Genomic DNA, 24,808 nt, shown 5'->3' with positions numbered 1-24,808 from the left:
ATGTTTTAAATCTTTCAGAAATAACACTTCTGTCTATATTGTGTTCCTAAATATCCTAATGACAGGTGGCCAAGACTGGTGTAGCGAATGTGATTGAAATGGAGAGTCATGTATGCAGGCAAGCACAGCTATCAGTAAATAGTAAAATCCATACATTCATCATCCAAATTATTCAAATTAAAGATTTTAATATTGAAAACAACAACAACAACAAGAACAACTTGAATTAATTTAGTGCCTTTAACGTAGTAAAACGTCCCAAGACGCTTCAAGGAGCGTTATCAAAAAAAGTTTAACACCGAACCACATAAGGAAATATTAGGGCAGAAAGAAGTAGGTTTTAAGGAGCGCCTTAAAGGAGGAAAGAGAGATGGAGAGGTTTAGGGAGGGAATTCCAGAGCTTAGGGCCTCAGCAGCTGAAAGCACGGCCGCCAATGGTGGAGCAATTAAAGGCGGGGATGTGCAAGAGGCAAGAATTGGAGGAGCGCAGATATCTCGGGGGGCTGGAGGAGGCTACAATGACAGGGAGGAGCAAGGCCATGGAGGAACTTGAAAACAAGGATGAGAATTTTAAAATCGAGGCATTGCTTAACCGGGAGCCAATGTTGGTCAGCGAGTTCAGGGGAGATAGGTGAATGGGACTTGGTGCGAGTTAGGATACGGGAAGAAGAGTTTTGGATGCGCTTAAGTTTATGGAAGGTGGAAGATGAGAGGCCAGACAGGAGTGCGTTGGATTAGTTAAGTCTCGAGCTAACAAAAGCATGGAAGAGGGTTTCAGCAGCAGATGAGTTGAGGCACGGGCGGAGTCGGGCGATGTTTCGGAGGTGGAAATAGGTGGTCTTAGTAATGGTGCAATATATGGTCAGAAGCTCAGCTCGAGGTCAAATACAACCAAGGTTGCGAATGGTCTGGTTCAGCCTCAGACAGTTGCAGGGAGAGGGATTGAGTCGGTGGCTAGGGAACGGAGTTTGTGGCGGGGACTGAAGACAATCAAAGAACATTTTTGCTCATCTAGTACTGGTTGTCAGACAAACAACCTGACAATTTAGAGACAGTGGAAGGGTCGAGAGAAGTGGTGGTGAGGTAGAGCTGGGTGTCATCAGCATACATGTGGAAACTGACACTGTGTTTTCGGATGATGTCACCGAAGGGCAGCATGTAGATGAGAAATAGGAGGGGGCCAAGGATAGATCCTTGGGGGACACCAGAGGTAACGCTGCGGGAGCAGGAAGAGAAGCCATTGCAGGTGATTCTCTGGTTACGATTAGATAGATAAGAATGGAATCAGGCGAGTGCAGTCCCACCCAGCTGGACAACAGGAGAGAGGCGTTGGAGGAGGATGGAGTGGTCAACTGTATCAAAGACTGCAGACAGGTCGAGAAGGACAAGGAAGAATAATTTACCACGGTCACAGTCACATAGCATGTAATTTGTGAATTTGATAAGAGCTACTTCAGTACTGTGGCAGGGGCAGAGTTCCAGGAAAGATGGGCACGGATTTGGGAGGCAACAGCACGTTCAAGGACTTTGGAGAGGAGAGGTTAGAGATGGGGCGGTAGTTTGCAAGGACAGAGGGGTCAAGGGTTTTTTTTCCAGGAGAGGAGTGATGATGGCAGATTTGAGGAGAGAACCATTCACAGTATCAGCTAACTTAGGGGCCAGGAAGGGAAGTTGTGTGGTCAGCAGTTTAGTGGGAATAGGGTGGAGGGAGCAGGAAGTGGGTCTCATGGACAAGATGAGCTCAGAGACATTATGAGGGGAGATAGGAGAGAAACTAGAGAAAGGTGCAAGTTCAGGGCTAGGCCAGCGGGAACCTTGGAGGAGGTTTGGCCCTCTGGACTAGGGGGAAGGGAGGGAAGCAGCAGAAGCTGCTGAATGGATGGTTGCAATCTTAGTGACAAAGAAGTCCTCATACTTGTTGTTGGAGGTGAGGATGGAGGAGGCAGGGGAGAGGGTTTTAAGAAGATAGTTTGCAGTAGAGAAAAGAAGCCGGGTGTTATCTTTGCATTCCAGGACGATCCTGGAATAGTGAGCAGTTTTGGCAGAGCGTCATACTCTTAAAAATTATAATTTACACTACCATTGTCCTTCAAGACTACCAAAGTCACAAAACAGTTTTATATGAACAGTAGATTAATACTCTGATGTTAATGAAAAGCAACAGTATTGCAAGCTACCATCATTTCTCACACCCAGCAGCAGCCGCCATGCTTACAATTTCCACAATGGGAGATTTATACAAGATCTGCTACAGCAGAGCAGCAAATGGAGAAACAAAGCATCAAGCATACAATACCTTTGTAATTTAAGGCTGAAGCAGCAGAGTGTGTTTGAGACTGAAGGACTACAAAAAAGGCACATTATTAACAAAATAAATCATAAATTGGATTTCCTTAGAAAACATCAATCATCATCTTAAATGGGCTTTAAGGTCACAGATAATTAGCATAAAAATAAAAAACTACAAAAAAAGTTCATCTTGCAAAAATGGAATGTGTTTTATTTCAATCTGTGAGAGAGTGCTTTAAATGGAAAAGTTCTGGATTATATAAATGCAAGTTATTTCTTTCTTTACATACTTGCTTCAAGTCACAGTACAGTTTAGTTATGTACAAAGCTGAGCCAGAACTAAGGCAATAAGAATTTCCCGCAGCCCATTCATTAAATAGACATCACTTAACATAAGGCTGCAAACTATATTCAATCAAAGCAACAGTTCACCGGAATTTAAGTTGCAAATGTGCTTCTGGCTGATTTGGGATGACAATCCAGGAGCTTTGTGAAGAGTTATAACACTTTAAAAGTGTAACAACAATTTATTTGATAAATTCAGACTGAACATTCATCTTGGGCAAGTGTTTGGATTTAAAAACTTTGGACTTATAATTCTGGCATTATTTATGGAAAAAAATTAACGTGAAGACAATTAAAAAAATAGAATTACAGAACTCTGGTGCAGAGTATCTTTGACCACTCGAGTATTTCAGCATAACAGTGTGCCCTAACCCTGTCTTTTAACAATGTAGCCTCTTGTCCAGTCCTATGATATGGTATTAGAATAGATCTTAGGCAACAGTTTTTCGCATTGATTTTTAAAAAATGTCATCACCAATGTCTCAAATGGTACATCCCATTGGTAGAACACAGCATATCCTGCCTTCCAAGACAGAAACATCTTGATTTTAATACTCCACTGAAGGGAAAATGTTAATATTGTACATAGTAAAATAAAAATACATGAACATATTCTTTACTACAATGTTGCTATAAAATATCTACAATAGGATGCTGTCCATTCTTATACACATGGAAAGCTTGTTCCAGAAAGCCACACGATCTCACAAAACTAAACATTAGTTTGCTCAAAATATCTTGAGAAATCAATACTTTGCTCTTTACAGACATTGTAGGCATAATTTTCGACTTAGCGCTCTAAGTGGTTTGGCCTCACCCGCCTAGAGCGCACACTGCCGTATGCCCATAGCATTCTTTCAGACAAGGCTCCCCACCTGGCGCATGAAGACAGAAAGTTAACCCTATACTCCAGACATGGTGCTCCATTTGAATGAATGTGGCGAGTTTATTATTCGCCTGCTGGGTAGGTCAGATTTGTACATAAATGTTAACCACAATCGGGATTACAAACTTCAAACATCTTCCTAAAAGAAAAATAATTTACCACGCAATTATTTCAGGTTAATTTTCCTCTAGAAGAAAAGTGCCAAGACAAAGACGATTAAACACTCAGTCAAACAGCTTTAAAGTAAATGTGTTTTGGTGAAACTATGTCATGTTCTACTGTAGCTGGTGTGTTTCTGGACAAACTCACCTCTGCTTGTATCCAGAGCATATAATTCCCGGGTTTCCAAATCATTCAGCGATTTTGAAAGATCCACCTTTTCCCTTCTGATGTTGTCTTTCAGGAGCACAAGGTGATCTGAATTGAAGTCACACTTTTCACATATAACTGGCAGCAGATCCCGCAAAGGCACAAGTGGACTGACTCGCACCACAGTTTTTTGTGTCCTGAGGAAATTCACCACCAACCTCACAGTTTTCTGTAAGTCAAACAGTTTACAGTAAACATTAAGTCAAGTGACCACCAGTATAGATAAAAACATTTATTTCTTGACTTTTAATTTTGCCAGCCATTTTATTGGCATGTGGCACTGTACCATGAAGGCACTTTCAAGAACTTGGTGTGTAGAACGCAGAAAAACCACACATTTACGCAGGACAAGAGGTAGAAACCATGGATCAAGATATCTTATCCATCAATTTGATGAGTGTAACGTCCGTGTGTAATTGAGACACGGACTGCAGGAGTTGGTTATAACAGGTGTTTACTGAACGGAGACAAAACTGGAACTACTATGCAAGGTTACTGCACAGGCTTATATACAGGGGTGGTCACTACTGGTACTGCAGTATACAGGGGCTGCAGAATATAGTTCCTTCTTCAGGTTACATACACTACAATTCCTCCCCTTTTAGCTAAACAGTACATAACATTCGATTAATAATTAAATGACATATTTACAATTACAGTTGCGATATACATTAGCTGAAGTTAATCAATTATAAATTCAGTCTTTGAGGAGGCTTCCCGATTCTGTCTGGATAACGCCTCTTTGGGGTATCAGCTTCTTCTGGCAAAGTTGATTCGGGATCAACGTCGTTGTTTGGTTCGTCTGCTTCCAATATCACCGATTCTGAGGTAGATGCAATTGGTACTTCGGTTTCATCACCAGGTGTATAGGATCGCGGTGTAGATTTGACGTTTTCCAGTGACTCTAGAATCTGGTCAGCATGGCGTCTTACAATGCTCTCTCCAACGTCCACGGTATACATTAGAGGTCCTTGCCGTGTGCAGATCGTTCCTGGCTGCCATTTCTCTGTGCGGTAGTCCCGGGCCAAAACTGGTTGACCTATCTTGAAACTCCTGGTCGGCCATTCATTCATATTCTGAAACTGCCTGTTCTCCACATCTCTTCTGATGTTTGGCTTAACCAAATCCAAGCGGCATCTTAGTCTTCGATTGAAGAACATCATGGCTGGAGTTTGGTTGGTAACCGCATGTGTCGCATTCCGGTAGGCAAACAAGAAGTTATCCACCTTGTGTTGGAGGGGTATATCTTCATTACACATTGCCTTGATAGCCTTCTTGAATGTTTGAACAAACCTCTCAGCCAATCCATTGGTGGCTGGATGATATGGGGCGGATGTGTAATGCTTAACACCATTGTTCTTTAAGAACCTCCGGAACCCTTCAGACACAAACTGTGGCCCATTGTCGGAGCAAATCTGTTCAGGCAGCCCATTTCTGACGAATATGGTTCGTAAGACTGTGATAGTTTTTTCTGTGGTGGTTGAGGACATTTTTATTACCTCTGGCCACTTTGAATGTGCATCCACCGCAATTAAAAACATCGAGTCCATAAATGGACCAGCAAAATCAATGTGCACCCTTTGCCATGGAGATGAGGGCCACTCCCATGGATGTAGAGGGGCTTGTGGTGGGGCGTTTTGGACCTTCTGGCATCCTGTACAGCTCTTGGTCATCTCTTCGATTTCTCTATCGATTCCCGGCCACCACACAAACGCTCTGGCTAAGTTCTTCATTTTTACCCCTCCCAGATGACCCTCATGAAGCTCATTGAGCACTCTATCCTTCAATTTGGGTGGAATTACTACTCTGGATCCACACATCAAGGTTCCTCGGCACACTGACAGCTGTTCTCTTCTCGCCGAGAATGCTGGCAACAGTGGTTCGCCATGTGCTGGCCATCCCTTCACCGTTAAATCATAGACCCTGGAGAGTGTCGGGTCATTTCGTGTTTCCTTTTCTACGTTTGCATTCGTCACAGGTAGACATTCGACTATGGTCGAGTGGAATATCTCCACAGGATCCACTGCAGGTGCTTCTTCCACCGTCGGCAACGGTAGGCGCGACAATCCATCAGCATTCCCATGCTGTTTAGTTCCTTTGTACTCAATGTCATATTGGTGTGCCCCTAGGAAAAGGGACCACCTCTGTAGCCGTTGTGCTGTCATTATCGGGACGCCCTTCTGAGGGTTGAAAATGGAGACAAGAGGTTGATGATCAGTTAGTAGAGTAAATTTCTGTCCGTGCAGGTAGTGATTGAACTTCTTCACCCACCACACCAGGCTGAGGGCCTCTCTGTCAATCTGGGCGTAGTTACGCTCGGCTGAAGTTAACGAGCATGACGCAAAAGCTATCGGCCTCTCTGAACCATCAAGGAATTTATGTGACAGTACCACTCCAACGCCGTAGGGAGACGCATCACACGCCAGTCTTATCGGTAGTGATGGGTTGTAGTGAGCCAATACTTCTCTTGAAGTGATCAGGTCTTTACACTTCTGAAAGGCCCGCTTACATTCATCACTCCATTTCCATGCTACTCCAGTTTGTAGTAGGGCGTTCAGTGGGTGCAGAATTGTGGACAAATTGGGCAAAAACTTATGGTAGTAATTCACCAATCCGAGGAATGACCTCAGTTGCGACACATTTTCAGGCGCTAGAGCCTTAACTACCGCTTCAATTTTGTCAGGGGACTTAGGTAACCCCTCTTCATCAATCACGTGGCCACAATACGATATCTGTTTCTTAAAAAACTCGCACTTGGGGTGATTGGCTCGTAGCCCATGTTCTCTTAGTCTAGTGAGCACCTGCTCTAGGTTGGCAAGGTGTTCACTGTCATTTTCACCTGTCACTAGGATGTTGTCCAAGTAATACTGAGTCCCCAGAATCCCTTGCAGGACTTGTTCCATCGCTCTTTGCCATATCGCCGGAGCTGATGCTACTCCGAATACCAGTCGATTATACTGGTAAAGACCTTTGTGAGTGTTTATCGTGAGATATTTCCGAGAGGATTCTTCAACCTCCATCTGCAAATATGCTTGTGCTAGGTCAATTTTTGTAAAACGCTTCCCTCCAGATAGTGAGGCGAAAATATCTTCTATCCTCGGAAGAGGATACTGTACTGTGTGAAGGACTGGGTTCACAGTCACCTTGAAGTCCCCACAAATGCGAACCTTCCTTGGCTCCTCAGACTTATTGTTTAACGTTTTCTTCATGACAGGAACGATGGGTGTCGCCCACTCGCTTCAGTCTACCTTAGATAACACGCCTGCATTCTCCAGATTCTCCAGCTCTGCCTCGATGGCTGGGCGAATTGCATACGGTACCGGTCTTGCTTTGAAAAACTTGGGAATTGCATTCTCCTCTATTTTTATCGAGGCGGTTACGCCTTTAAGAGTTCCCAGTCCTTGTTGAAATACCTCTTTAGCGTTAGCTAAGATTTTTGACAATCGTCCAGGTGTGACGTCGTCATCCTTTTTACCAGCCACAGTCAGTGCCTGAATGGAGTGCCAGTCTAAACTTACCTTTCTGATCCATTCACGTCCCAATAACGGTGGTCCACCATCTTGCAGTATGTACAGATACAATTTCTGTATTTCCTTGCCGTTGTATTCGACAGGCACCCTTATTTTCCCTCTGGGGTATACTTTCTGCCCCGTATATGTCTTCAAGACAATGGATGTGTCTTTCAAGGCTATGTGTGAGAATAGCCGCCCATAGTCTCGTCGATTCATGACGGTCAGGGCTGATCCTGTATCCAATTCCATTTTGACTTGGGACCTTGCTATCGTGAGGGTGACCCAAATGGTTCGGTGATCCTCCTTTGCAATTACGTTGTGTAGTGGCGCTTCTTAGTTTCCAAACAGGCAGCCACTGAGCTGTGGGGTTTTTAACAACGAGTAGACGCGTGTCGAAATAAAACGTTCCCAAACGTAGCTTTGTCTTTTAAACTGTTTACTATAACACTTAACAAACGGAATTACAAAGCAAACACGTATAAACGAACACGGTCAAAAACTGTACTGCTCCAAACCTCACAGCTTCTGCCTCCTTCAACCACGTGCAGTTTAAACTGTAAAATGGCTGCACCCATGTGTGGCTTAGGGACTGTTCCATTGTGGCAAGAATGAAGGGGGTGTCTTGGGCTATACTACTGGAGCAAGAACATAGGGGGTTTCTTAATACAATAAGTCGGTCAGGTAAATTAACTGTATTATGCCATTTAACCACTATTTTAAAGTATTTTCTTAAGCTTTTATGGCTCTTACACGTTGTGTAGTTTGAGACAGCTTAGTCTCTTGTTCCCGGATTCACTATCGCTCTTCTGGTCTTCGGAACTACTGTCCGTCATCTTTTGTACTTTCCTGTACTGTTCCTTAGTAGCCTTTTTGTTGTCGTTAGTCTTCTTCCCGGACCTGCAAACTCGTGCAATGTGTCCCATCTTTCCGCATTGCCTGCATGTTTTGTCCTTGGACCAGCAGTCCTTCTGGTCATGGGTTGTTCTGCCGCAGCGATAACATTTTTCAAATCCCCGTGTCATTTCATGGGTGCCGTATTCCTGTGGCTTTTGCTGTATTTCCGCAGCTGCTGCTTCGTACGATACTGCCACGCTGAAAGCCTTATCTAGCGTCAGCTCTTTCTCTGAGAGTAACCTCTTCTGGGTTCCTTCACTCAGGAGTCCACAGATAAATTTGTCCCGTAGGGTATCTGCCAGTCCTGCTCCGAACTGGCAGTGCTTCGATAGCCCGCGTAGTTCCGTAAGGTAATCAGCATTGCTCTCATCTTTATGCTGATTTCTCTTGTGGAATTTAAATCTTTCTGCTATCAGCAGCGGTGTAGGATTTAGGTGTTCCTGTAGGATATCAACAATTTCGTTAAAACTCTTCGCCATCAGTTTGACTGGAGTCATCAGGTTCCGCAATAGGCCGTACGTTCTTGCGCCCATTAAGTTTAGTAGTACCGATGCCTTTTTCTCATCGGCTACTTCATTTGCCTCGCAATATACTTCGTCTCTTTCCACATACGTGGTCCAGTCTTCTATTGCATTATCGAAGGCAGTGATATTGCCAGTCTTCGGCATCTTGGAGATCTAAGATGGCGCCTCCCACGCTTTGCCTTCTTCCCCGATTGAACAAAATGACGCCTCCCGCGCTTTGCCTTCCCGCTGTTGCTGGCGTTTTTATGCCTTGATGGCGACGCCCTATGGTCTTCGCGCGCTTCCCCCCGCGCTGCTGCCAACGCCGCTCTCCGCGGTCCCCGTGGCAAACTGCAGCTCCTCGCGGCTTTCTGCGCTTCTAATTTCTTTTATTTTTATTACTGTTCCCGTCGTCAGAGCAGACCCTATGGGACACTTCCCTCCCTCTTCTCGGGTCTGTACGCTGCCCGGCTTCGTAGCACCGGCCGCGCCCTGTGTGCTCCACCCTCTCTCCTCTTCCCGACAATGCTGCTCGGCCCCGTTGAAAAGCCACCCGATCGAGCTCTAGCCCGCCGCAGCCCAGGAAGGATCAGTGTACTACCTGCCACCAGCCCGATTAGCTGGAACACCATAGACTGGATAACCAAGCCCCGCTCTCGACAGCCTCTCCTGCAAATCTTCTAATTCGATGAATCAGAGGGCGGTTGCCCACAGTCGACGCCCGTTTCTGCTGTTTGTTTTTTTTCTTTTTGGATTTCTTCCTTCTGGCCTCGACCTCCAATAACTTCGCTTCAGGGATGGATCCCCGTGAGGTGGTGCAGAACTGTAGGTAAGTTCGGATCTGTTCGTCGCCAGTGTAACGTCCGTGTGTAATTGAGACACGGACTGCATGAGTTGGTTATAACAGGTGTTTACTGAATGGAGAGAAAACTGGAACTACTTTGCAAGGTTACTACACAGGCTTATATACAGGGGTGGTCATTACTGGTACTGCAGTATACAGGGGCTGCAGAATATAGTTCCTTCTTCAGGTTACATACACTACAATGAGTAAAGAAGCATTCATAAATTGTTAGCTTTTCACAAAACCATCCTGGCTTATCCCTCATCCTCTTCCCCCTCCCCACCCCCTCAAGTACATAAGTTATTGTTTCCTAACTTTTTATACCTCCTTCGCCACAATACCATGCATTTTTGTGAAAATTTTGATAAATGGAGATAAACTCTAAATAGGAATTACGTACAGTTAGCACAGCAAATTCAATCAGCAGCACATTTTGGGTGCATTGAATCATCCGACTAATGGCAAGCCACAATTATCATAAAAGATTTTTTTTTTTAAAATTAAGTACAACAATGCTTCTGATTTGTTACCTACTTCAGGCACTACAGGTGGGGGTCTTCTTGGCTTCTCCTCAATAACTTTCTGCTTTATGAGCACTTTGTCTAGATCCAAAACTCCTACTGGAGTATTTGGCTTGAAGCCTAATGGTTTGCGTGTCTCTCTGGATTGCAGTTCAAGAGTATGATGGGCTGGATTTAAATGATATTGGCTGCACAAATCAATCAGTAGATCCATCACTGCTTTACTGTTGTGGAAAAAAAAATCCCATTAAAATTAAATAACAACATATGCAACACTTTAAATAGACATGTCTCCAGAGCATTTTGATGATTGTTAAAGGAAAACTAAACTGTTAGCAGAACATTTCATTAATAACTTAATGGCCTACTCTCCTGGGTGATTTTGTTGCTATTCATTAAAAGTTTCATTTTTAATTGGTTGGCGTTACGAATTTGGTTCCGCCATAGATATCTTCTTGGGTTCAGTGGCATCAGGCATCTCATAAGCATTACCTTTATGGGAACTAACTCACCTTGCTCTATATCTACTTGAATGGATTTCCCTCAGGTCGATTTTAATATAAGACAGGATCTGGCCAAAGTGGTCTGGGATCAGCTACTTGTAGGAAAATCCACATCAGAGCAGTGGGAGTCTTTCAGAAAGGAAATAGAGAGAGTACAATGCCAATATGTTCCCGTAAAGGTCAAGGGTGGGACCAACAAGTCTAGGGAACCCTGGATGTCAAGGGATATACAAGAATGGCTTAGGAAAAAAAGGGAGGCTTTTGGCAGATACAAAGGACTAAAAACAGTGGAAGCCCTAGAGGAGTATACAAAGTACAGGGGGGTGCTTAAAAAATAAATTAGGAGAGCAAAGAGGCGACATGAAAAAACAGTGGCGGGCAAAATAAAGGAAAATCCCAAGGTGTTTTATAAGTATATTAAGGGCAAGAGGCTAACCAGGGAAAGAGTAGGGCCCATTAGGGACCAAAGTGGCAATCTGTATGTAGAGCCAGAAGATGTAGGTGAGGTTTTAAATTAATATTTTGCATCTGTGTTCACTGTGGAGAAGGACGATGTAGGCATAGAAATCAGGCTGGGGAACTGTGATATACTTGAACAATTAGCATTGAGAGGAAGGAGGTACTAGCAGTTTAGGCGGGCTTAATAGTGGATAAGTCCCCAGGCCCAGATGAGATGTATCCCAGGCTGCTGTGTGAGGCAAGGGAGGAGATTGCAGGGGCTCTGACACAAATTTTCAGAACCTCTCTGGCCACAGGGGAGGTGCCAGAGGATTGGAGGACAGCTAACGTAGTACCATTATTCAAGAAGGGTAGTAGGGATAAACCAGGGAATTACAGGCCAGTGAGCCTAACATCAGTGGTAGGGAAATTATTGGAAAAAATTCTGAGGGACAGAATTAGTCTCCACTTGGAGAGGCAAGGATTAATCAAGGATAGTCAGCATGGCTTTGTCAGGGGGAGATCATGTCTAACCAATTTGATTGAATTTTTCGAGGGTATGGATGAGGGTAGTGCAGTTGATGTAGTCTACATGGGCTTCAGTAAGACTTTTGACAAAGTTCCGCATGGGAGACTGGTCAAGAAGGTAAGAGCCCATGGGATCCAGGGAAATTTGGCACATTGGATCCAAAATTGGCTTAGTGGCAGCAGGCAGAGGGTGATGGTCGAAGGCTGTTTTTGTGAGTGGAAGCCTGTATCCAGTGGTGTACCGCAGGGATCGGTGCTGGGTCCTTTGCTGTTTGTCGTGTACATTAATGATTTAGATATGAATGCAGGAAGCATGATCAGTAAGTTCGCAGATGACACGAAAATTGGTGGAGTGGTAAATAGCGAGGAGGGAAGCCTCAGGCTACAGAACGATATAGACGGGTTGGTCAGATGGGCAGAACAGTGGCAAATGGAATTTAACCCTGAAAAGTGTGAGTTGATGCATTTTGGGAGGACAAACAAGGCAAGGAAATACACAATGAATGGTAGGACCCTAGGAAGGACAGAGGATCAGAGGGACCTTGGTGTGCATGTACATAGATCCCTGAAGGCAGCAGCACAGGTAGATAAGGTGGTTAAGAAGGCATATGGGATACTTGCCTTCATTAGCCGAGGCATAGAATAAGAGCAGGGAGGTTATGATGGAGCTGTACAAAACGCTAGTTAGGGCACAGCTGGAATACTGTGTGCAGTTCTGGTCACCACGCTATAGGATGGATGTGATTGCATTGGAGAGGGTGCAGAGGAGATTCACCAGGATGTTTCCTGGGCTGGAGCGCTTCAGCTATGAAGAGAGACTGGACAGGCTGGGGTTGTTTTCCTTAGAGCAGAGAAGGCTGAGGGGGGACCCGATTGAGGTGTACGAAATTATGAGCGGCATAGATAGGGTAGATAGAAAGGAACTTTTCCCCTTAGTAGAGGGGTCAATAACCAGGGGGCATAGTTTCAAGGTAAGGGGCAGGAGGCTTAGAGGGGATTTGAGGAAAAAAAATTTCACCCAAAGGGTGGTTGGAATCTGGAACTCACTGCCTGAAAGGGTGGTCGAGGCAGGAACCCTCACAGCATTCAAGAAGCATTTAGGTGAGCACCTGAAACGCCATAGCATACAAGGCTACAGACCCAAGTGCTGGAAAATGGGATTAGAATAGATAGGGCTTGATGGCCGGCACAGACACGATGGGCCGAAGGGCCTCTTTCTGTGCTGTACAACTCTATGACTCCTGCTGAATTTAACAGCGGAGCCTGATTAACATTTTCTTTCTCTGTTACCTGCCTGCGGCCAGCCAGATTGAGAGGCTGTCTGACTGTCGAGCAGGTAGGCCTTCGGCACCAGGTCGCAGCTGGGGAGCAGAGAGGAGGGAGGGAGGGAGGGATCGGAGGCAGGGATCTGGGGCGGATGGCCCGGATCAGAGGGGTGGTTGGAGAGCGGGAGAGGGGAGGGGTTGGAAGGCTGGGATCCGGGGTGGGAAGGCCGGGATTGGAGATCAAGGGCCAGAATGGTGGTTCGGGGGAGGGGTTGTTGGAAAGCCAGGATCGGCGGGCCGGTGGGGGCATCGGGGACTAGGGGCCGGAAGGCCGGAGAGGGGGATCAGGGGCCAGGAATCAGAGGCCAGAGGAGGGGGGATCGGAGGCCTTATGGGTGAGAGGTGGTGTCAGAGGCCTCGTGGGGGAGATCGGAGATCGAAGTGGTGTTGGAAGGCCGGGATCGGAAATCGGGGCGGGGAGAGAGGGTCAGAAGGCTAGGATCGGGGGGCCAGAGGCATCATGGGGGTGATTGGAGGCCTCAGGGGGGCAGGGGGACGAGGCTCCATGGAGGAGATCGGGGGGCCGGGGGGGAGGCTCCGTGGGGGAGATCGGGAGGGTGTCCGATCGCGGGGTTGGCGGCGAGGCAGGGATGCTGGATCCAGCAGGTAAGTGAAAAGGCACTTACTTCCTGGATCCAGCAGTCCTCGCCTTCCTTTAGCTGTTGGGTTACAGCGGTCCGGGAAACCCAGCCGCCCAGAATTAAATTTAAAATTGAGATTCAAATTGCAGCTTCATTATAATATTTAATTAAAGTGCCAACCCACCTCCTGGGAGCGGGATGGCTGCCCCCACTCCGTCCTGCCACCATTAAAGCTGGAAGTGGGCAGATTGGGTCAGGATTCATATTTATATCACTTTAACTTTCCACCCAACCCAAACCCACCTGTTTTTTGTGGTTAAAATTCTTCCCACAAAACCTGGGGAGAAACAATAGAACCCCCTTGTGACAAGAACTGCATAACTATCTTTTGTGTGTGTGTTTTTTTAATCTCTCCAAAGGTGGGGTGGAGTTTAGTTTGAATTGTAAACTGCTTTATTCCACAACGAACTGAAACATACAGAGCAGCTTGTATGAGCAGAGTTGTTCAGTTCAACTGTTACAACTTGGCTTCATAAAAACTTGGCTTCAATACAACTTGACTTGACATAAAAATAGTGAACGTAATGGGCTGTCTGACTTAATTTAAACAGAATAACCCTCCTGCATTCTGTCTTACAGTCCCAGGGCAGAACCTATTTTTTCTGTAGTTTCCTGTCTTTTGTAGGCTTTTGCTGTCTGTCTGCCCTTGCAGACTCGATTTCAAAAAAACAGGCCTTGTCTCTTAAGCCTCAGTGCGGTTTCAGCTTTTAGTCAAAATCCCCGGCCAGCACAAAGTTCACCAGCCTATACTTGGCAATGACCCCTTCGGAGATCAAATAAATAGAGTTGTTGCAGCATCAATGAGTGTGAGCAGTTGCTGAAATGTCAAATCATCTTTCGTTGTTGCTGGGCTACCAGTTCGGACGCCCCATCCGAGACTTAATATGCACCTGCCAGCTCTGCTTTCCAGTGAATTTAACCCCTTTAACGCAAGCTTAACTTAAAAGCACTATTTAAAATGACTTTCATCTTGATCCTTTCCATGAAAAATGGTTACAAAATTCAGAAACGTGACATATGGAAATATATTTCAAGAGTTCATTCATTGTGAAATGATTAATAATTTAGCACATGTGCAGCATACAACAATAAATGAAAAAAATATAATTAAACATACAAACATTTAGAGAACCTCAGTAAGCCAGTTAAAATTAATTAATTTTTTATAACTTTTATTAATTTCTTGCTATGTTCTGCTACAATGAAATCTGATTCAAGGGATCATTGTTCAAGCTTCATAACATGATCCTACAAAAACCCTGGTTGGCATAGAAACATTGGAGACGATGGCCCAACATTTGCGATTGGAGATTTCCCGTGGACAGATGCCTCCGGCCTGTAAAATATCTACGCATTTACCTGGTGGCCCAGTAGATACCTGGGCCTCTCCGGGTATGCGCGAGCAGAAGCCCACGTATCCCAGGGGCGCATGCCATTCCCAAGCGCCCCTGGGATCACGTGGGCTGGCCCAACCAATAAAAAGGGAATCCCCATTCATGCTTATGGGAGTTGTAAGAACATAAGACATAGAAGCAGGAGTAAGTCATCTGACCCCTCGAGCCTGCTCCGCCATTCAATAAGATCATGGCTGATCTGATCTTGGCTTCAACTCCACTTCCCTGCCCGCTCCCCATAACCCTCGACACCCTTACCATTCAAAAATCTGTCCATCTCTACCTTAAATATATTCAATGACCCAGCCTCCACAGCTCTCTGGGGAAGATAATTCCAAAGATTCACGACTTAGAGAAGAAATTCCTCCTCATTTCCGTTTTAAATGGGTGCCCCCTTATTCTGAAATTATGCCCCTGTTCCGTTCCCTTCTTTTATTGACAGAAGATTCTTGACTGATTGCAAGTTCCGGTTTTAGCGCATGCGCTCCGCATGCCTAAACCCGGAACTTGTGCGGCCCCTAGGGGCACGTACGTACCTGTAGGGATCGCAAAATACGGTCCATTGAAACTTTCTGTAAATCGCATCACTTCAATCAATGATAAATTGCTGTTTCAGTTTAAGTTTCTGATTCGTAGAACTTTTTTTTTTTTAAGAAGCCTCACTAAGATTCTGTTGTGCTTGGGTAGGATCAAGGTTGTTAAAAGACTTCAAGTTGTGTCATTTACATCACTGAAGTATAGGTTACAAGCTCAACTGTGTCACTGTGAATAACATTTCCCGACAAAATGTTTTGATTTAAAATAACAAAATAGTCATCTGGAATTTTTCTTCTATAAATAAAACTAAGAACTGTAAGTCAATGCTGCGATTTCTGGGCCATATGCAATCCAAGTGACTGCCTCTCTTGCAGCTTTCTCACCAGTAATGATTTAATCTAAAAGATGCAACTGGTATACTGTGCAAGGGTGAATTCTGAGAGGAGGATCCAAATACTCTCTGTACAGCCCAGACATTTTTTACAGCACTTTTAAACCAACTAGAGAGCATATAAATAATCAACTTTCATACTACAGAACTGACTGCATGATTGCTATTCTTAGGAGCAAAACTAGGACATGATTGTGTTTATCAAAACACGACTAGGAATTTGCTTTAAAGTGGTTTGGATTGATGTGCACTCTACTGGATGTCTTCAAAAGCCATTAGATTGTGTTAATAAATTTAAAAACTGGTCAACCATTCTGTACTATGTGCCAGAAAGTAATGACAAGGTGAACTCTATTTTTTTAAAAGAAGTAGGACTCGAGTATTTTCCCACCAAATAGTTATCTGAATATTAACTGCACATTATTTTTCACTTTAGCAAGTAATAGTTCTTTTTCCCTGGATAAAAAGTTCCCAAAATAAAACAAAATAAACTAATAGCTTCATGGGATTGTATCCCTCATGGTATCACCTCCCTTAGTTATTGGAAGATAACTTTGTTGTTTGGTATAAGACAAAAACATTTAAAAAATTGGATTCACCCTTTTTGGCAAACCAAACAGAATGGCCAATCTTCTGTTTGTGCCATTGTAGGCAGGCTGGAGGAACTGAGCGTGGTGCCATAGACTCCCATCATCTCCCATTGCTCACTGTATGCAAGTAAGAATTTCCAGCAGTTTACAGTGTGATGAAATATATGCCTTCATCAGCCCATGTGTTTTACCTGCTTGTATTGTGTGAACCGCCCCCTTTTGTTCCTATTGTGTGTATTGGCTACGCCCCTGTCTTTTGCCATATAAAGGTCTCAAGAGCTGTATGAGTCATTCCTACCAGACGAACCCGATGTGGGAAGACCTGCAATGCTGCAATGTTCTTAGTGATTAAAAGCCTTTAGTTGAATCCTTTAAACTCCTTGGTCTAGAAATTCAGTTTGGGCCCGCCAGCTCGCTTGCGCCCAGAAGTTACCGCTGCGCACGGAGCCACTTGCACCCGCCGGAAATTCAGTTTCAGCGCCCCAAGTCGAAGCCGGCCGCTATTCAAGGGTGTGGCCGCCCCCGCTTGGGGCGCTGAAACTGAATTTCGGCGCGCTAGGTGCCGCAGCGCAGGCTGCGGTACTGCAGGCCTTCCTCCCTCTCTTAAGGGGGAGGTGCCTGCAACAGCGAGATCGCCGCTCGCTAGTGCCGGCAAATGAGCGCGGCACCACGGAGAAGTGCCGGGCTCCCGGAAAACAGCCGGCAATGCCGCGGGGGGGGGGGGGGGGTGGTGGAGGAGGCCGGGGAAGGAGGTGCGGGCAGGCGGCCGCCGAAAAAGCGTCTGGCCGCACCTCCGCCTTAACTCGCCCCACTAAGGCTGCAGGACGGCCCCGTTTTCAGATCGCTGTTTGCGGCCGCTGCGGAAGAGGCGGCCGCAACTAAATATGGCGGTCGGGCCAGTAGCGGGGCCCTGCGCACACCGATGACGTCATCGGCGGCGGCGCAGCGCTACTGGCTAACGCCGCCATTACCGCAGCGCTGAATATCGGCGCAATCTCAGCAAGTGGCGCAAAAGCCCTCTTTGGGCGAAAACTGGGCGCAAAGCCTACTGAATTTCTAGCCCCTTGTCTTTGAGTTATTGAAGGCACATCAATTTTAATCACTAAAACACCAAGATGGATCGACTCCTGAAACCAGAGCGCTTGGATCTGGACCCTCATGCCTCAGACGCAGCCACACAGTTCGGACACTGGTTCCGATGCTTCGAATTTTTCATTGCAAACTCATCCACCGCCATAGCAGCCGCAACCGCTACCGGAGACATGAAACTGGGAATCCTGCGAAACTGGGTGAGCCATCGGGTCTCCCCTCTCATCCAAGATGCCACCAGCTACGGGGATGCCTGCTCCATTCTGAAGGCCCACTACGTGCGGCCAATAAACGAGGTGTACGCCAGGCATCTTCTGACTACTCGCACGCAGCGGCATGGTGAGTCACTAGAGGACATTATACTAAGCCTAAAAGTACTGGGCAGAGACTGTAACTGTAAGGCCGTGTCTGCCATCGTGTACACGGAGGAGCTGATTCGAGACTCCCTTATTGCGGGCCTCAGTTCAAATTACATTCGGCAGAAACTGTTTGAAAAGGAGTGACTGGACTTAAAACAGGCTATAGATATAGCGCGATCGCTGGATATGGCCCAGAAGAACTCTGAATCCTGTTCCCCAGGCCATGCGGCCCACTCCGCCTCGTGCGTGCCGTGGGGGCCGCCATCTTGGAAGCCATCTTCACCTCCCAGGTCTCAGGCCAGCCCAGCACCATCGGAGCCCCAGCCTCCACCCAGAAGCCCCACTACTGCCGCGATGCATCGGGGCCCGAAATGCTACTTCTGCGGCCAGGACAAACACTCCAGGCATCTGTGCCCAGCGAAGGGCACCACCTGTTTTAAATGCGGGAAGAAAGGACATTTCAGTAAAGTCTGCAGAGGGAACCCCGCCTCCAACTCCACCACCGCCGCGTGCGCGCCGTGGGGGCGGCCATCTTGGACGCCATCTTGTCCACCCTCATGGAGTCCACCATCTTGCCCTGACTACACGGACCTCCAGGACCCACTAGTGGCCTCGATCACTCCCCTGCTCTTTCCCCATAGCCCAGTAATGCTCTACAATTAGTCCCACTCCCCCGCTCTTTCCCCATAGCCCAGTAATGCTCTCCAATTAGTCCCACTCCCCCGCTCTTTCCCCATAGCCCAGTAATTCTCTCCGTTGTCCAAATCGATGATGGACATAGAGGTAAACGGGAACAAGGTTAAATGCTTGATTGACTGCGGGAGCACCGAAAGCTTTATTCATCCTAGCCTGGTAAAACGACTTTCACTAACGATAGTCCCCACACAGGGCAAAATCGCCATGGCCGATAAGACTCATACCTCAAAAATTACAGGTTTCTGCACGGTTATGTTGTCAGTAAAAGGCAATGATTACAGAGATTTTAAACTATTGATAATGCCAGATCTCTGTGTGAGCGTGATCTTGGGTCTGGACTTCCAGTGCCACCACCAAAGTATCACGCTTACCTACGGTGGGTCCCAGCCGCCCCTCACAGTGTGCGGTCTGGCTACCCTGAAGGTCAAGCCGCCCTCTCTGTTCGCCAACCTCGCACCCAACTGTCGACCCATAGCGACCAAGAGTAGGCGGTACAGCTGGGAGGATAGACGGTTCATTGCGTCGGAAGTAGAAAGACTCAAGCGGGAGGGTATCATCGAATGCAGTACCAGCCCGTGGCGCGCCCAGGTAGTAGTAGTTAAGGGTAGCGAAAAGAAGCGGATGGTGATAGATTATAGCCAGACGGTTAAGCTATACACCCAGCTAGATGCCTACCCTCTGCCCCGCATAGCGGATATGGTTAACCAAATCGCGCAATACCGGGTGTTTTCCACCATCGACATAAAATCGGCATACCACCAGCTCCCCATTAGGCCGGAGGACCGTCCATACACCGCCTTCGAGGCGAACGGACGTCTCTACCACTTCCTCAGAGTCCCCTTTGGGGTAACGAACGGGGTCTCGGTCTTCCAGCGGGAGATGGACCGCATGGTCGATGAGAACCAGTTAACAGCCACCTACCCATACCTAGACAACGTCACCATCTGCGGCCACGACCAGCAAGACCACGACTCGAACCTTGCGAGATTTCTGAAAACCGCCCTCAGACTCAATCTCACCTACAACGAGGATAAGTGTGTCTTTAGCACCACGCGCCTCTGTATCCTGGGCTGCGTGGTGGAAAACGGGGAAATCGGTCCGGACCCCGACCGATTGCGCCCCCTACGGGAGCTACCCCTACCAAACACTCCCAAGGCCCTGAAAAGGTGCCTGGGGTTCTTCTCCTATTACGCCCAATGGGTCCCCAATTATTCCGACAAGGCCCGTCCCCTCCTGAAATCAACGTCCTTCCCGCTCACGGCCGAGGCCCACGCCGCCTTCAACAGCATTAAACGCGACATTGAGAAGGCCGCGCTGCGGGCAGTGGACGAAAACATCCCTTTCCAGGTCGAAAGCGATGCGTCCGACTTCGCTTTAGCAGCCACCCTCAACCAGGATGGGCGGCCCATAGCCTTTTTCTCAAGAACCCTCCAAGGGCCCGAGATCAGGCACTCCTCGGTAGAGAAGGAGGCCCAGGCCATAGTGGAGGCAGTGCGGCACTGGAGGCACTACCTAGCCGGCAAACGCTTCACCCTGCTTACCGACCAGCGGTCGGTAGCCTTCATGTTTAACAACAAAGAGGGGGAAGATCAAGAACGACAAAATTCTCAGGTGGCGGATCGAACTCTCCACGTTTGAGTACGACATAATATATAGGCCGGGGGCCCTCAACGAATCCCCCGACGCCCTATCACGAGGGATGTGTGCCAGCATCCAGGGGGACAGGCTACAGGGCCTCCACAATGGCCTCTGCCACCCGGGGGTCACCCGGCTGATATACCTATCAATTCATCCAATGAAAAGCGACGAGTTAAGAAAGTAACTATAGGTTTTTATTGGCTAAATAACAGAGCCCACCCTCGTGGGTGATCGGATCCAACAAGGAGGAATGCCAGCCAGTCGACCACCTTTATACCTGGGCAGGTAGGTGGAGCCATGGGCGGAGTCAGCAGTGGTCAGCCCAGGTATAACAGCGTGACAAGAGGCGACCTCGTATAGTGATACAACAGTGTGAACAGTGATAACCATAGAGTAACGATATAACAGTGATAACTATAGTGTAACGATAGTGAACGATAAAAGTGGTTTACCACACCGGCTATTCCACTTTATAAAATCCCGTAACCTGCCCTATTCCATCGAGGAGGTCCGGTCTATGACCAGGGACTGCCGCACCTGTGCGGAATGCAAGCCCCGTTTTTTCAGGCCTGACCGAGCCCACCTGATCAAAGCTACACGGCCATTCGAGCGCCTGAGCTTAGATTTCAAGGGACCACTCCCCTCCACCGACCGCAATGTGTACTTTCTCAACATTGTGGATGAGTACTCCCGCTTCCCATTCGCCTACCTCTGCCCAGATATGACCAGTGCCACGGTCATCAAATGCCTCGGCAACCTGTTTTGCACGTTCGGCATGCCTAACTACATCCACACTGACAGGGGGGGCGTCGTTCATGAGCGATGAACTGCGCCAATACCTGCTGTCGAAGGGGATAGCCATGAGTCGGACCACTAGTTATAACCCCCGGGGTAATGGGCAAGTGGAGAGGGAGAACGCGACAGTGTGGAAGGCGGTCACCTTAGCACTAAGGTCTAAAGGCCTCCCCACCTCCCGCTGGCAGGAGGTCCTCCCAGACGTACTCCACTCGATAAGGTCGCTACTGTGTGCTGCTACTAACGCCACTCCTCACGAGAAGATGTTTGTTTTTCCCCGCAAATCAACCTCAGGAGTATCCCTACCCTCGTGGCTCTCCACCCCAGGGACAGTCCTGTTACGGAAGCATGTGAGGGGCCACAAAACGGATCCCCTCGTGGAGGCAGTACACCTACTCCACGCAAACCCACAGTACGCGTACGTCAAGCACGCCGACGGGCGTGAAGACACCATGTCCATAAAGGACCTCGCCTCGGCAGGAAGCGACGACGACCCATCACCACCACCCCCAGAAGAACCTCCACCATCCCCAGAGGTATCCTCACCACCCCCAGAAGTACCTGCAACACCCCCAGCACATGGGTATGCCCAGGAGGGCACCACGGACTCCCGGTCGGAACCCGAGGTACTGTTGCGACGTTCAGGAAGGACTATCACACCCCCGGACAGACTAAATCTGTAGAAGGGGTGAATGTGATGAAATATATGCCTTCATCAGCCCATGTGTTTTACCTGCTTGTATTGTGTGAACCGCCCCCTTTTGTTCCTATTGTGTGTATTGGCTACGCCCGTCTTTTGCCATATAAAGGTATCAAGAGCTGTATGAGTCATTCCTACCAGACGAACCCGATGTGGGAAGACCTGCAATGCTGCAATGTTCTTAGTGATTAAAAGCCTTTAGTTGAATCCTTTAAACTCCTGGGCCTAGAAATTCAGTTGGCTGCGCCAGCCGTTAGCGCCTTAGGAGGAGTAGATCTCGAGCGCTAGGCGCTTAGCGCCCGGGCGCAGCACGATCTGCGCCTTGCCCCAACTTCAGTAGACATTTAGCGCCGACGCAAAGTCATTGCGCGCGCTCATCTGCGCGCGCAGATCATGACGTCATTTCGTCATGCAACGCCCTTTGTGCGCCCGGAACCGGAACTTCACTCGCGCCACCCCATTGTGCGCCTGGCGGCCCTAGCGACTGTTGAGTCGAACGGTGCTCAGCCGATGCGGGCCGCGGGGAGCGCAAATTAAAGGGCACTCCTGCAGTAGAAACGGCAGCCGTTTTGCAACACTCCTTCTTTAGGAGGTGGTGGAGGTGGAGGTGGAGGGATGAGGGATGAGGAGGAGGAGGACGGTACCACATAACAAACTGATGGAGAGAAGCCCTCCCCAAAAACACAAATACACTAGTCTCGGCCTTTCAAAAAAACAAATCCACCCTCCCCCTTTAAGAGCTCACCGGAGCCAGAGTGTCTGCCGGCAATCAGCAGCTCGCCACACCTGCCCTGCGCCCAACTTCCGGTGTTAGCGCCCCGGGCTGCCGGCTTAGCGCCTAATGATAGTCGTGCATCGCCTGTTTTAGCGCAGCAGCAACCTCTTAGGACAATGCAACTGAATATCGGGGAAGGGTGCTCGACTTTGCGCCGGGCGCAAACTTTAGCGGCCGCCCGACTTTACCGCCCCAAAAGTGGCTATACTGAATTTCTAGGCCCTTGTCTTTGAGTTATTGAAGGCACATCATACAGTTTCTGTAAGAGCTCAGTAAATGGTAAGTTAGTAGATTTTTAGTCAATCTTCAAATTAAGGATTCCCTTGCTTGACATTGAGAGATAGGGAGCTCATCCTCCTTACTCTGATGATTGGAAAAGTATTTTCACATACTCATATATATTCCACATTTCTAGCTCTTAACTGGCTCACTTGTTTCTGTGACTCTACCTCACTCTGCCAACCTCCACCTTACCCATATTTAGGCCTCTCTCTCATAATCGCAATCTCCTTTAATTCCAGTCAGATTTCTATATTTCCCATTCTATCAACAGTTTCAGGATAAACTATTCATGACAGTAGGATCCCGAATTTTTAATTCCTATCGAACAATGAAATGTTTAAGTATGCATTAATATAGGAAATTCCTATGAAATGAAATATAAACTGGGCTTGATCAAATTGCTGTCAGCAGCTTCAAGGAAAATAAGGAAAGAATGAAAGTTAGGGTCAGGCTTTGCCTTTAGCATTATTCATGTGTTATATAATCAACCCATCTACTGCTTAAAATAAGACAGTGTAGGAACTGGGGTTCCTAGCCGAAGAATTGAGATCAACTCAGAAAATCAAAAACAATAACATTTAATGAACAAACGAAGCTGTACAGGAAACTGTAGGATACAATGCAAATAGGTCTGGTCTGCTTGAAAGCCTCTCTGGAAACTGCTAGAAGGTTCCGAGCTCAACTGCTAGTAGGTTCCAAGCTCAACTGCTAGCAGGTTCTGAGCTCAACTGCTAGAAGGTTCCGAGCTCTGACGTCATCACGTTCTTCCCGCCGTTGAGAGATCACGTGACGGACGGCATGACGTCATCACGCGGAGTACAGGAAAGAAGCCCTAGTACAGTTAACAGATATATTAAAGGTGCAGCCCCCAGCTGTACTACATTGCTGTAAAAGGAATTATATACAATTGTCCGTAATCCTCTGGTGGTTCCGCCACAACAGCCCAAATAACCCCTTCAGCTTTTTATCTCTTCAGATGCAACAAAATATAAAAATAAATGGTCACGTTTATTTCCAACAGCAGATTTCTGATTGGTCACCTTGGAGGACAAGACCTAATTTCTGATTGGTTCCCTTGGAGGACAAGACACCCAGCAGTTTCTCTGGAACGTGTAATTAGATCCTGACTGCCTAAGTAATCAATTACTTTGCAAAGTGTAATTCAAGCCATTCTGACTGCCAGGCTTCAGACAGAACAGAGCTCACATTGAACAGACAGGGCTCACCCTTGCAGTTTAAGACCTTCTCCCATCTCCCAAACAAGTTCTTACCTCCTCCCCCCACCCAACAAGTTCTTAACCTTCCTCCCACCCCCACCGTGTTTCTGACCTTTACCCTCCCCAACAAGTTCCGGACCCTGACCTTCACCACCCCCCCACAAGTTCCTGACCTTCTCCCCCCAAGTTTCTGACTTCCTCCGCCCCGCCCAGGATCCTGACCTTCTCCACCCGCCCCGAGTTCCTGACCTTCTCCCCCGCCCCGAGTTCCTGACCTTCTCCCCCTGCCCAAGTTCCTGCCCCCCTCCCCCTGCGTTCCTGACCTTCTCCCCCTGGCCAAGTTCCTCACCCCACCCTCCCCGGGTTCCTGACCTTCTCCCCACAACAAGTTCCTGACCTCCCCACCACCCCCCGCATAGATGGGGCACTGTGTGTGGGTTAACACGGACTGTTTACAGATTTATTGGGTATGAAGTGAATTGTCACAGTGTCATGACTTCCAGATTTTTTCCAGTCCAATGATATCACTTGCAACACACGCACCAAGCTTTCCAAGAAATCAACCAGGTCTAGGGGGAGGAAAGGAAGAACGTGGTGCGGGTGTAAAGGGGGTGGGGTTGGAAGAACGTGATCCGTCTTACCATCTGGATCACGTTCTCGCCCTCATTCAATCCCTCCCCACACCCCCCCGCCACCTTTAGACTTGGGTTAAGTTCTTCCCCCATCCGCACTGTGCTCAACGTGCTC

General features: G+C 47.6%; 1 protein-coding gene across 2 annotated transcripts in view; it reads right to left on the bottom strand.

Moving 5' to 3' along the window:
* The window catches only part of cobl (cordon-bleu WH2 repeat protein), a 568,107-nt gene that overhangs the window by 282,623 nt on the left and 260,676 nt on the right, over positions 1-24,808 (bottom strand). For both annotated transcript variants that reach the window (XM_085988107.1, XM_085988108.1), the window contains exons 5-7: positions 10,177-10,387; positions 3,830-4,058; positions 2,297-2,344 (exon numbers count right to left, since the gene is read on the bottom strand). In XM_085988107.1, the coding sequence (XP_085844233.1) occupies positions 2,297-2,344; positions 3,830-4,058; positions 10,177-10,387 (488 nt within the window). The remainder of the gene's footprint in view (positions 1-2,296; positions 2,345-3,829; positions 4,059-10,176; positions 10,388-24,808) is intronic.

This window comes from Somniosus microcephalus, chromosome 5 (assembly GCF_052327205.1).
Source record: "Somniosus microcephalus isolate GS21.2 chromosome 5, FLI_Smic_1.0, whole genome shotgun sequence".
In the NCBI taxonomy this organism is placed as follows: domain Eukaryota; kingdom Metazoa; phylum Chordata; class Chondrichthyes; order Squaliformes; family Somniosidae; genus Somniosus; species Somniosus microcephalus.
The sequence above is the reverse complement of the archived record's forward strand: the minus strand, read 5'-3'. Positions and strand labels throughout refer to the sequence as shown.